The following is a 14,428-nucleotide window of genomic DNA, read 5'->3' as shown; positions in this document are numbered from 1 at the left end:
ATGTATGCATTTTAACTTGAGGCCGCAATTACTTATTTTATCTGTGGAAAATGGCTGTTGTATGGATCTTAAGAATGTGCACTTTAACGTTAACAGGTTAAATAATCTAAAGTTATTTATACCCAAGTATTCCAGTCAACTGAAAGGTGAAAGTATAAACATATCTTATGCATAAATTCATTCCAATGTTTAATTCAAATATACCTAAGAAATACACATTCAAATAATGTACTGCAAAAGAAAAAATGTATATATATAAACTATTTAAAGAATACCCATTACACAAACATTCAAATCATGACTGTAAACACAAAAATAAACAACATAATAGAGATAAAAACACGTACACCAAAGTTATATGTTTACACACCCAACAAAACATCACATCACATTATGTTCCTGCTCATATTGTAAAGTCTCTTGGATGACTTCAAAATACTGTTGCGTTTCAGTATCTTGTACTTTCTGTGGAATAGTTTGATTTCCAGGCGACGAACAAATTGAAGCATTATCTGTAGCCAACGATGAATGCGTGGAAACACTGTAGGAGTAAGTTGGGGTCTGTTGGTAAGCTGGTACGTGTTGGTGCATGTCTTTTGGATTCGTGATGTCATCAATAAGCTGCAGAACCCTACGTCGGAATGATTTCATTTGTGCATCTGTCAAAGGTTCGATTTCTGGTAAAAGGCTTAGAAGAAACGACTTTTTTACTTGCCTATCATCGTTTGAATTCGATTCAAGTTTCCTTTTCTTTGCATTCATGTATTCCATAAAGGACTTGTCCACTTCCGTCACTGTTTGCTTTTTACGCTTTGATAAATTATCTTTTGGGTTGGAAAAGGGATCATGAGTCATTTGTTGGGAATGATGAGCATGTTCTTGCGAGAAGTCAGTATTTGGCAGCATAGGTGAAGGAAGGGAAAGTTGTGGTGTTGTAGTTAGTATTGCGTTATCTGAGATATATTCCTCCTCTTCAGCCGCAACGTCTTCCGTATTTTGTGTTGGGTCAGATGAACTGTGTTCCAGGTTTTGTTCATTGATGACTTCTGGCAAATTCCCCGATGGTGTACCAAGCGTTTTTATGAATGGTAGGGTAAATTTCATTGCCTCCGATAGATAATATGGTTTCTTATTTTTGGAACTTGAACCACTTGGAGGTGGCTTTATGTGACGGACAAAAACTGAACGGAGATTTTTCCATTTTTCTTTGCATTCGTTAACTGAAAACAAACAACATTGTTCACATAAATATAAATCGTTGCAATGGATGAATTCCTAACTAATTTACAGTAAACAAAAAACAAATACAAAAGTGAAGTAGTATTAAGTATAATCCAGATATATACAACATATGTTTATTATTTGAAGAAAAAATATATAAATGGTACATGGGGAATGTATTATGAAGTAAAATTTAATTTAACTTTGTTGCAGGTATTTGGCAACAGGAGGTACATTTGTATCGCTGTCGATGTACTTTGCTAGAGGAGAAAGCACAGTTATCAACATCATACGAGAAACTACCAAATTAATTTGGGAATCGTTGAAAGAGTCCTACATGCCTGTCCCAGGAGAAGAAAAGTGGAGAATGATAGCACAGCGTTTCTATTCACTGTGGAATTTACCCAATTGCTTGGGTTCATTGGACGGTAAGCATATTCGAATAGAAAAATTACCTGGAACTGGCTCAAGTAACTTTAATTACAAAATGTATCACTCAATAGTGCTGCTGGCTAGCAGTGATGCAGATGGTTTCTTCACTCTTATTGAAACTGGCTATGCAGGTAGAAACAGCGATGGAGGAGTGTTTCGCGCATCAGCTGTCAAACACTGGATTGCAAATGGAGGACTAGACATACCACCGCCTTCACGATTACCAGATGACGACAATGAGATTGACTTTCCTTTTTACTTTGTTGGAGATGAGGCCTTTCCATTGTCACAATATTTGCTGCGTCCTTACCCTCAGAGAACACTTGATGATGTTAAAATAATATTCAATTACAGATTGAGCAGAGGACGGAAAACAGTGGAGTGCGCTTTCGGAATGATGGCAGAAAAGTTCCAAGTGTTGAACACTGCTATTCGCTGCCGAACTACGGAAAGAGTGGTTGATGTAATAAAATCTGTCTGCATTCTTCACAACTTCATTCGGAAAAGTGAAGGTATTAAATATTTTGCTGGTGAACCATTTGGCAACTCAGAAACGCCCAACATCAATCCACAGCCACTAGAAGACCTAACGTTACATGATCGGTCTACTGCTCATGAAGTGCGGAATTACTTGGCAAACTATTTTCTAACACCCCGGGCTTCTGTTCCATGGCAGTGGAAATACTGTTACAATAACTAATTAGGTATTAAAGTATTTCATGTGTTTTTGTAGGTTACTGTGAGTATGACAACAACTTTGAACATGTGGTAAGTTTTATCGAAGTTCGTAAAAACCATGCGTAATTCCCTTGGGAACCAAGAAAAGATATCAATAGTAAGTAATTTTTATACGTTACAAACGTTTTAGAATAAGGTATTTCTTCGAAGGACGAATAACCATTGTATAAAAACTATATTTCTTTTACTAATAATGTATTTGTGAGATACTAAATATAAAACATGCTGTTTACATATACATTTTGGTTTTTCACAAGTTAGTTTATTATGATAGATATTTTATATCTAATTATTGTTGTTTAAGATATTGTCAACTTACCTGTGAGTTGCACTTCTTTTGCGACATCATTCCATGCTTTGTCAGTCACATCCTTTTTTGAATACCCTTTCAACTTGTAGTTATAGAGTTCTGGGTGTTTCTCAACTTCGTTTACAAATTTGATATTAAACGCCTGCTCGCCCATTGTTCGCTACAATACAGTATCGCGCCGCGTAGGCTACTGGAGTAGCGTGGAGACCAGCATGCTGAGTCGCCGGGATTTACGTTGCTTACGACTTCCAGTCTCCGCCACTCCAGTATCGCCGTCTGAGTGACGCCATGCCTATCTACATGACGAGTCGCTCGGTCGCCGAGTCTCGCGGTATCTAAGCAACTTCAGTATCCCCGTGTGAGGAGGGCCTAAGAGTCTTCGTCGCCGTCATGTCGCCCTGAACACCTCGCTGAGTCGTTACTTGGCTCATGGAAGTTGACGGGGAATACATGTGCAACTTAGGCATATTTCTGACAAAAGTTAATTTGGTGATAGAATATTTCCTGCTGAAGTTGGTATTAATAATTCCTTAGAGAACCTACTTTGGTGATGAATTATTTTCTGGTCTGTGGGACTTTGATTATTTTAGTACGGCCAGAGAACCTAGTTTGTGTAGAGATCACCAAGACAGTACTGACCTGCAGGAGCTGCCTCGCGCGGCCATCTCGTGCAGAGCAAAAGAGCACTCGGGCGGCTTTTCAACACGATACGCACGAACTGATATTTACGTAATAGACGTATGAGTTTACGTTACGTAAACGAAAGTATAAGTGTTATGCGGAATTGTGATCTGCGGGGTATGCTGTATAACAATCATGAGTTTCAGCGTCATTGATGCAGTTCTAGTTTTGCGTTCACAATACATCACGTAACCTCCGCACCGGTCTTGGAGGAGGATTGAGGACTGCAGGGGCGACTGGTGTCGTGAGAAGAGTCTTGGCCCTGGTACTCCTTCTAAGGTGACAGATTATTCCGACCTTACGGCCGGCGTTCTCGCGTTCCCCTTCCACATATGCGCCCTAATAGGGTAGGGTGGGAGTAACATTCCAGTTCGCTTTTCATAAACATTCCAGAGCTTTATAATACAGAACTGTGAGGGATCGCTCCCTGTTGTTTGATCGGGAGGGTGTTAGACCAGCGGCTGGGGCCACCAACCCAGCATGGTCACCGCCTCAGCCCCTCTACTACTATCAGCTGACCAGACAGTTGGCTGTGTCCTGAGCCCTAAGACTATCAGCACTGCTGGCGCCTACATCACGCTGGGACCCAGTGGACCCGTGGTCCGGTGGAGGCCAAGCTGTCCAGGCCAGCACCGGAGCTGTGTCGTCGCTCACCACGTCGACTCGGCATCGGGCTAGGGAGCCTGCTCCAAGCTATCGGAGCACCACCACCAAGCACGAGTCCTGCCCAATCAGAATCCAGGGCCTTGGAGGAAGCCTCATCGGGACACCAGGTGTCAACGAGCAGGAACAGGGTGAACCAGTGGTCTGTCAGCTTCAAGAGACAGCCTCGGAGCTCAGCTGGTGCGCCGCCATGATCTTCCCGCCGGGGAGCTGGGGACTTCAACTATACCACATCCCATGGTGCCTTGTCAGTTCAAGTATAGACTGGAACAGCTTGTCAGCACAGTTGCAATTTTAGTACTTAGAATCCTTTTATATGTATTGTGTTTAGTTTGCCAGTTTCATATTGTGATTTAATATCGTGTTTGTATTTTATAATGATTGTTTCCTTTACATCAATTTTTAATTAGTTGTCTTCCTTTTGATAATATTTGTATTTTCAGTAATTACAGCACTTTAATATTACTTGCTTTGATTTTCGTGTATACTAATGTTCACGATATTTAAAGGCAACTAGTTTCAAGGCAATGTTTTAAAGAAATATGTGTCTTATAAGAATAATAAGTAGTGTTAACGTCTGGTTGTATCTGTTGCAGTGAGGACCCGCGGTGGTAGCACCTTGTTGTTGATTTTTTATTATTCTGGTGCAATAAAACAATGTTAGCATGACTCACCTCGCTTTTTGTTTGTAGCCCAGTACAATGCTTCCTAATATTATTATATATCCGAATTTAATGATGGATAGTATATGATTTTGGGTACCAATAATAACAATACGATGATTACCAACCACAATATTTATATTTTGCAAAATTCAACCCCTAAGGGGGGATTAAGTTGTAAGTATGGTTTCAATAATAATAATAATATCTCCGATTTTAATTAATCTTAGTAAATCATATTTGGTACGAATAATAAACATACGAAAACTACCAACCACAATTTTACCAGTTTGCGAAAATCTAGCCCTAAGGTTAGTAGAGGCGTAGGCGTGTTAAAAAAAAAACACTTCAAAACCAATTAGAATAAGAATATAGAAATAAAACAAACTTGAATCGAGAGTTACGTATTGCTTTGTTTTAAGTTTATTAAAATTCACCTTTTAATTGGGGTGAAAAATGGGTTGGTCTTAATTTATTTTAAAAAAAATCGTCTCTCCGAAACTAATTAAGACGTAATTTAATTATATAAAAAATAAACCATTAAACTATTATTTAAATTATTCGCAAGATTCCACCCATAAGGGTGGTAAAGGAGTTAAGTAGGGTTTAAAAAAAATGTATACAAACGAATCAAGAGCTAGAAATTAAGAATGAACATTAAGCATAAAGAGTTACAAATTTTTACTGTGTAAGTTTTTCCCGGATTTTGTCTTTTAAGGGTGTGAAAACGGAGTAAGTTTTGTTTTATCATAAAAATTCATATCTCTATAGCATAGAAAGCTGGATTTAAGAATCTTATCATAAATAACGTAAATAATTAATGAAGAGAATTTTTACCATTTTTCGATATTCGTCCCCAAAGGAAGTGATACGGGGGCAAGTTAGTTTTTATAGTAATACATAATATATCATAGCAACTAAGATAGATAGATATACGAATATGAAAAAAGGATAACGTAAATTATGACTTAATATCATGTTTTAATTTTGAAAATTTTTCTATATTCGATCTCAAAAGGGGTGAAAGGGCGGTCAGTTTTTTTGTTATAAAATTTGTATTTCTGATGTTAACCAAGCAGGATATAAGTTATGTTGTATGATTTATAAACATGCAAAATATACCAACTCTTTTTGCAATTTGTTGAAATTCTACTTTTTTAAAAGAGGAAATATTGAATATGGTTTTAATATTAAAAAATAAGAACTTCAGATTAGATGAAACATAAGTTAAGATATTGGAAATAATAAATAAACATTACTTCAGCCACATTCATATTCAAGGATCTCCAAAATATCACGTCTTATGTTAAAACAGGGGCTAATATTATTTAAAGACATAAAAAGTTATGAAATCCATTAAATCAGTCTTCGCAATATAAATTTAAACTTAATATAAATATAAGTGTATTATAATCAATTTAATTTCTCACCTGCGGTAAAAAAAAAACGGAATGAGTTTGGTTTTTGTTTGGCTAACGGATAATGCCATGTTTACTTTTTCTGAAATTTCACATGGGCATACGTGTAAGAAAACAGGAGAGGGGTAAACGATTTGGCGATTTTATTTAAATACCTAATACTAAACAAACTAAGATACAACTAAAAGGTTGGATAATAAATTTGATATCTGTACTCATTATTTCAAATAAAGATGCGATTGTATCAAATAGCCTTAATTTATGAGAGGTATTTGTAATAAGGTGAAATTATTTAATTATTCTAAGCAAAGCGTCAACCATATAAAACGAAAGTGTTAGTGTAAACGATGACATAAACATAGTTAAAATGAAATAGGTGCATGTTTAACCTTTTTTTTAGATGTCTACCCCATGAAATGAAAAAGCGATAAGTGTGATAATTATATATCCGAACACTCTAAAAACAGAAGTTTAAAAATCATATATTTGTTATATAAAAAATTTAAAAAAAGGTATTCACATATCCATTTCAAAAAAGGGGCTTGTCTGTAAAGTCGGTTTACTGACGATAATTTTACATGATAACGTCATAAGAAAACATTGATGAAAAATTGCATATTTTTTAAATTTTCAAATATTATTTACAGATTTTGCAAATTTAATTTAAATATTTTGTTTAAATACTTATAATCACGAACAATTAGTTATAGATATATACTGAAATCAAATCAATGTCAATAAATTGTTAATTTTAATGACGAAATTGGACAAATAAAGCTTTTTTTTTAATTGCTGCTTTTAAAAAGCCCGCCTTAACCTGTTTGATACTATAGAAGATTTTCTCGCACGGTGGTTGGCTGGTTCTTGCACGCTCGGCTCAGGCGGAGCGTGACAATGAGTCATGTCTTTTTCGAGCGTTCAGCCGGCGTTCATCGATTTATAAGACGTTATCATGTCAACAAATTATCATTCTTAAACGGTTAGGAATTAATCACATAGTTTTCTTTCAGTGTTAATATTTGAGCAATGCTGTAGATAAGCCGCGGGCTTGAAGCTAGTATAGTTGTTTGTTACATCTGGCCCGCCACGGCTCCTGCCGTGAGACACCGGGGTGTGGAGGGGGTGAGGGTGAGGTGGAGGGGCGCGCATGCGCAGGAGCGACCTGGCGTCCCGGCGTCCCTCGACGCGTGGCCAGTCTGCGCGGGTCTGTGCGGCAGTGCAGTGCTGGTGTCTGTGAGTCCCTGTGTGCTGTGTCCTGTGCCTCGCGAGCTGGCGTGCATCTCCAGGTGCCTCCCGTTCCAGGTCAACACTTTATATATACAGTCATTACAGATACACCTGTACACTTTTACAATTGTTTAACTTTCACGACATGAAAAATATATACAGCGCATACTTTTTACATAATTAGCTGCCACAGTTACATTTTTGAGCGTTTTTGGGTTGTAAAAATAAGGAGTATTTAATTTATTGAAGAACTGAACAGGTTTGAATTTCTTTCAGGCAATATTAATTAATTTTACCTGGCATTTCTAAATTATCAAATTTGTTAAGATTTTGACAGCCAAGAAACATGAAATGAGTTTTTGCGATAGAAATGCAATCCATATCATGAAGTAGCCAGTTGCATTGCAGTTAAACCTAAAAAGTTTCAGTTCTGCACTAAACTAAATTCTCCTTATTTGTACAACCCAAAAACGTTAAAAATGTACCTTTGGCAGCTAATTATGCAAAAAGTATGCGCTGTATATATTTTTCATGTCGTGAAAGTTAAACAATTGAAAAAGTCTAAAAGTTGATCAGTGATTAATATAAATATAAAATCATGACCTGAAATGGGAGGCACCCCCTTAACATACACTTGGGCGCCTAGGCTTTCATCAGTACTTATTACATCGATAAACGTTCATTCTTCATGTTTGCCTTTCAAATAAACACATCGGTGAAGTCCTTAAACAATTAAACAGATAAATAATATTAATTAAATAATCAATAAACTAAATAAAAAAATTAAAGCGAAGTATAAACCGCAGTGGTTCCTAAAACAAAAAACTGTTGTAGGATATCGTAGCTCAGTAGTATTACAAGCGAAAAATAATCATACTTTAATTCCAGTTATTCCTATAAAGTAGTAATGATGATTAATTTCATAAGTTTAAATTGTCATTAATATTTATCTCCTCATAAGTTATTATTTTGTTAAAAATCGATTTTAGTGTTATGATGACTAACTTGCCTCTTATTATGGTGGAAAAGAATCGCCATATCTGTTGAGACACTAATTTATTCAATTTGTGTGCACAGGTTTGTTTAAACGCTACTGCGTTACTTTGTGTTTCTTTGGCTTGTCTATGATATTCTTATTGTTTCTAAAAAAAATACAGTAGGATTTGGTTTGGAGTCGTTTTTATGTTTGATCTTATAAAATTAATTGTTAACAATATCATACAGAATTTTCATACCAATATTTACAAAGGCTTCCTAAAAATGAAGAGTTTCCCGCGCAATCATCGCTAGGTCATCCGGCCTGAGCTGTCGACGACATATTGTTGCTTTTATTATTGTGGCAGCTACTTTTATCTTGGCCACACGCCGACCTCATACATCAGAGCGATACCTCATTTCACATGCATGATACCGTGGCCGAGCCATCTCGACTCCTGCCTGGGCCCGACAGCTAACAGATGTCCCGTCTCTTCACTTCTCTTCTGCTCGTGTTCTCTCATCTCTTAGAGGTCAGCCAGTTTCACTGGCATTGCCTCGAAACTGTTCACCGTCTTGAATATGGATAAACTATCAACTACGATAATTACATTACATTACATCGCGAAAAAGACAATGTACGTGTATCGAAACTTAATTATGAAGTCGAATCTGTCAAAAATATTTTGCTTTGTTACTCAGTAACTTCATAAAGAACGTGTGTAAGACGACATCTTCTCTATAGGAAATAGCAGAATCTGGCAATTCGAAGGGAACATAATCGACACTTATCGACACCATGCGCTCTGCTGTAGTTCGCAGTTTGACAGATGACCTATTCTGCTTGCTGTCTTCACGGGAGAAACAGCGAACATATCACACTTACCTGTATCCATGCGATAGCGACTGTATAACCTCCAGGGCGAAACAATGTACTAAGATGGCAAAGCATGTCTAGAAGCTACAACTTTGTAGATGGTACATCACCGGGGTGTGTTGTTCGGTCTTCCAGGGAAGTACTACTGGAGCGGGAAACATTAGCTCGAGACCACGTGTAGACCTAGCGTGACTTCTGGTTGTGTGCGAGGGTACTACACAAGAAGACTGGCCATCGATGTACCAGTACTGCAATGGCCACTCATCTAGCCCATTATTAGCTCTTGACAAATCATTTGCGACGTTGTACTGGCGTTCTTTAATCATAACAAGTGTAAAAAACTAATTAGCATTAAATGTGTGATAAATTTGCATTAATACAATGGGCCTTAACCAACGACACACTAGTACAATCCTGATTGTGCATAAACCAGCTTGGCACAGTGACTAGTGGCACCAGGCACAGTGACTAGTGGCACTAGGCACAGTGACTAGTGGCACCAGGCACAGTGGCGGGTGGAACCACGCAGGTACGCGGACAGCAGTTGTGGCAACAGTGGCGACGGCCGACTGCTGACGGCGACGCAGCGGGCCACGTGGTGCAGCCATGGATGACGACATCTGTGAGTAGTAACAGCCACCAGCGCCTCAGAGACGAGTCCCTCTGTCACTTATTTATAGCTGGCGGCATGTGCGCGCCGGAGTGTCCCGGGTGACAGGGCCGCCCTAGACGGCGTGTCTCCCGGTAGCACTGGTGGCACTGGTGGCACTGGTGGCACTGGTGGCACTGGTGGCACTGGTGGCACTGGTGGCACTGGTGGCACTGGTGGCACTGGTGGCACTGGTGGCACTGGTGGCACTGGTGGCACTGGTGGCACTGGTGGCACTGGTGGCACTGCTGCTTGCTGTCTGTCTCTCGGGTGCTGCAACTCTTCACTCATACACATTGCTTATTAACAATAAATATAACAGTGGGTACTCTGCGGATGCTGACAATATCGAATTATTCTATGGAGAAATCGAGGTCTTTAAGATTCTTGTCAGATTTTATTGATCTTTTATTAGTTTTTAGGTAAATGACTTCAAAAGTAGGTGTTAATATTATAATGGTTCCCGTAATTTGGTTTATTTTTCCACAAACAAAACCTTTTTACTGCATTTGCCACAAGCATTATATTTAAGTGATTAGTTATAAGATATTAGTTTACTTTGGCAAGAATCGTTGCGAGTTACAGAATTATCGGCAGTAAAATACTCAAGACTTGAAGCTTATCATTGAAATCCTTCGTACGACAAACTGCACGATGTGGCGAGACGCTCGCACGGCCTATAGTGTTAAAGTAACTGTGTGTGTTGCCTGTTGGCCGTCTGCCCTCGGTATGTCCCGCCACGCACCAATGAGACGTCACGCCTGTCTGAGCCACGCGGTGGTTCGTGTGGCACATGTTGCAGCTCACCAAGTTCAATAAGACCTGAGTGAGAAACTAGCCTAGAAGAGCCAAGGTGAGTGGTCAGCTCTAGCTTCCAGGAACGTATTAAAGGAACGGTCCTCAAGCATTTTCTTGGAGAATATCCCAGCTGCCAGCTGGAGTCTACAGACTGCATCAGTGCTGAGAGCGGCGTGTCTGCTCTTCAGAGCCCCATTGGCTCGGTGTATAGTTGCAGCTGGGACTGCAGTGCAGGCAGCCCTATGACGTCAGCCAAACACCCACGAGTGCCTCAGTACGCATTTCCACTGGATAACCATGTCTGGTCCACGTTCTCAAGCCTACTTTCAACTTATCTCATGTCATTCCACTTACAATACAATCAGCTTGCACTGAAATAATTATTTTTGCACACAAACAGATATACATTAAACATGCACTAACTTCAAACTCAGTTGCCGTCAATAAAATATAGCGCGTTCACTGGCCACAGTAAGAACCCACGAGCAGCGAGATATGAAATCCGGGCATAGAACAGAAGATATGTTTGAACATAAATTACACTTTCTCCACTCAATCCTGTTACAAACATGAAAAACACAGAACTACCAGTGTGTAGCTTTAGCAGTCTTAGAAAAGGTGCTGTACAGGCGGTTCTTACAGCACGCCGAGACGTGGCGGCTACAAACAAAGCTAACCGGCTACAGCACAGCTAGTACAAATGTAACACAAATACTTAAGGGGAATGGAAAGGTACAATATTTTGGGAATCCTGGAATCGAAGATCAAGGATAAAATCTGAACTACTCATCATATTTATTTGCGGTTTATTTTGCCAACTAGATAATTTAATTACGGAGGGTTGTGTGTACAGCAGTGGCCACAATAATGCATAGTTTTTTAGAAAAACAATTAAATAACTTTATGCAGAAATAAGGGGTATTATCCACAAAATTAAAAATTATACCAAAATGTAATTTTTATATTGTGTAATATAATATTATCTAGAACTCTATTATAATCAAAGTGAAAAACACTTGATCGCTGAATTTTAAAGGAATTTTAACCAATTAAAACCTGCCATGCAACATTTAGGTAAGGAAGGACACGCTTGTTGAGCAATTACGTAAAATTCTGTATTATAGAGCTCTAGATAATATTGTATTACACCATTCAAAAATTATATTTTGGTATAATTTATAATTTTGTGGCTAATACCCCTTATTTCTGCATAAAGTTATTTTATTTTTTTCTAAAAAACTATGCATTATTGTGGCCACTTCTGTACACACAACCCTCTGTAATTAAATTATCTAGTTGGCAAAACAAACCGCAAAGAAATATGATGAGTAGTTCAGATTTTATCCTTGATATTAGATTCCAGCATTCCCAAGATATTTTACCTTTCCATTCCCCTTAACCATCAGTAAGTCTCTGCGTCTCCTCCGTCCAAGTCAACGCACAATATTTTGTTACGAGCGGGAAAACTCGTGTTCGAAAGGATAGCTCAGTTAATTTTATATAGTTTTATTTGCTACTAATATTTAAATTTCTAATTAAATCACTACACTCCCATTCCAAACACAACGTCCGCCATAAAATCATATTGCATCATAGCTACAGTGCAGAAACGGACTCCCAACCACAAATACCACGTCCGCCACCATAATCACATTTCATAAATATACCACCACCAAACAACAACTTGTGTCGATTATGAATTCATGGCACCACAAACAACAAGGATGCGTGATTAAAAAACTTAACGAAGATAAGCATGACAGGTCGAACAACGGTGATGCAAAGAATAAACGTCGAAAAATCCTTCGATGCAAATTCACCGACGAAGGCTATGTACACCAAATCAACAGAGAGACACGGGTGGCTACCAAGTGGCAAACACTAGTCCCACACTCATATTCCTGAAGGGCCTTCTCGGCTACCATAGCGGCCCGGGCCCACACACGGTGCGCAGAGCTTCAGGGAAAACAACGCGATTTCAAAACTACTCAAGATATCCGAGTGGGGTATGATTACGAAAAGTATTTAAAATTTCATCGAGGGCTTAAAAGTACTTTTGATTTCGGATTCAGTTTTTAAACTGTATTTTCAGAAGAGTTAAAATGGCTAAAAACGCATGTTTTCAAAGTAATGTTTAGACGTAAAACAACCGGAACAGATTCCTGAAAGCACTTAAGGGACGTGCATTACCCCTTTATCTTCATTTCTCCGCCATGTAATGTTACGGTCACCGCTGAAGACTGCGCGCCAGTCCAGAGGCTACACCGCGCTATAAGCACCAGCCAGTCCCGCCTCACTAACACACACACCTGACGAGGCGGGCCCCTTAAGTACATCGCCACTGTTGACCTCGTGCAGGAACGAGCGACTGCAGATGGCGTTGTTGTGCTGGTTTGGGACTCTTGAGTCGGTAGTCTCTGGTTGAAGCACTTTCCACGGCAAGTTGCACCGTGGATGGAGACGAGGAGGTAAAGAACAAGATGTGACATCGATACTTGTCTTCTCCTCGTGTCAAATACAAAACACATACCAACTGCAACAGTTTACCAGCTGTAGAAGCAATCTGCAGGAAGTAGGTATGTGCGAATACTATAGTACACATTTCTATAAAAGTATGCGCCAAAACGGACGATTGAAAATAAGGGTTCGCTCATCGCACCTTTTCATAGGCTCGCATAACGAAAGCCAGGAATTCTTCCGCTGTACCATTAAAGTATATATATATGCTTTGACATAATATTCTTAACAATCTTTTTATACTATGTTCCGACCACATATATAGATAAATCACTCATTACATATGTTTTAAGGTTGCTTGTGTTGTATTTTGCAGCATGTGTTACGTATAATGTTTTTCATATAATTTCAATTTAATCGTGAAATGTAGTTCGTGCATCAAGGTTAAAGTTGAAGAATGCAGATATGTTTGGCTAGGTGTATACTTGAACAAGCCCGTGCTCATTACTGCCGCGGGAACACCACACAGTAGTGACAGCTCAGTTGGCTGTCCATGGAGCCAGTCTCACTGACGTGACAGCTCGGCTGACGGACAGCGCGTGACAGCTAGTTCGGTCACAGGCCGCCTGGCGGCGCGCCAGACGCCGGCGGTCTCACACATCACACACCACGCGCCGTCGACCGCTAGCGTGGGGAGGCCTTCATTTCACAGACGAGAGAGCCACACCCGAAGTTCCCCGAAGGTTGCTTAGCAAATAACTTTTTAATTTTAATATGTAGCTATCCAGGGCTAGGAAACCGTTTACATGATTTCACAGTATCTTTAATGTAACTATCCTAACCAAATCAACCGTCCACAATGTTTTAAAGTTTTTATAATGTAGCTATCCTAACCTAATTGACAATTAGTTATCATGAGTTGTCCAAAATAAATAAACCCCGAAGATGCACGATCGAGCGTTTGGCTCTCTCGTCTGTAAAAGAAGGCTTCCCGCTAGCGTGAAGGCCTACACTCCTTAATGTAAACTAAATGTTTGTTAAACTGAATACTGTAATGAAAATTATATTTCGCGACTGTAGGAACAAATAATCTGGCATATGAAATGTCTAGAGCTACGGACAAATCGCAGTGCATCAGCGTAAACGTAGATATCGTTTCGTGAATTTTATTTTATTTTTTAAATTTTTATTCAGAGTCGCTCAGTCTAAACTATATTTATTCATAAATTTAAATTTTCAACAATTTATGTACAGGAGAATGTATATATTAAAATAATAAACAAATAACGACAGTAACTTAATCAATGCTATTATTTGCAG

The 14,428-nt window shown here is 38.9% G+C and overlaps 1 protein-coding gene across 1 annotated transcript; it reads right to left on the bottom strand.

Moving 5' to 3' along the window:
• Positions 1 to 227: 227 nt before the first annotated feature.
• On the bottom strand, positions 228 to 3,065 carry LOC134541573 (uncharacterized). The gene is made up of 2 exons (XM_063385088.1): positions 2,711 to 3,065; positions 228 to 1,220 (listed from the first exon to the last, which is right to left on the bottom strand). Exons 1-2 carry the CDS (start codon positions 2,853 to 2,855, stop codon positions 382 to 384), a joined length of 984 nt encoding a protein of 327 aa, XP_063241158.1. The 5' UTR covers positions 2,856 to 3,065; the 3' UTR covers positions 228 to 381.
• Positions 3,066 to 14,428: the final 11,363 nt, after the last annotated feature.

The sequence above is a fragment of the Bacillus rossius genome (genome assembly GCF_032445375.1).
Source record: "Bacillus rossius redtenbacheri isolate Brsri chromosome 4 unlocalized genomic scaffold, Brsri_v3 Brsri_v3_scf4_1, whole genome shotgun sequence".
Classification (NCBI taxonomy): domain Eukaryota; kingdom Metazoa; phylum Arthropoda; class Insecta; order Phasmatodea; family Bacillidae; genus Bacillus; species Bacillus rossius.
The sequence above is the reverse complement of the archived record's forward strand: the minus strand, read 5'-3'. Positions and strand labels throughout refer to the sequence as shown.

Bases quoted from the DNA above. Each gene is read 5' to 3' on its own strand.
- LOC134541573 (XM_063385088.1), bottom strand. From the start codon at position 2,855: ATGGGCGAGCAGGCGTTTAATATCAAATTTGTAAACGAAGTTGAGAAA. The intron at 1,221-2,710 runs GTAAGTTGACAA...GTTTGTTTTCAG, and splicing joins AAAAGAAGTGCAACTCACAG to TTAACGAATGCAAAGAAAAA.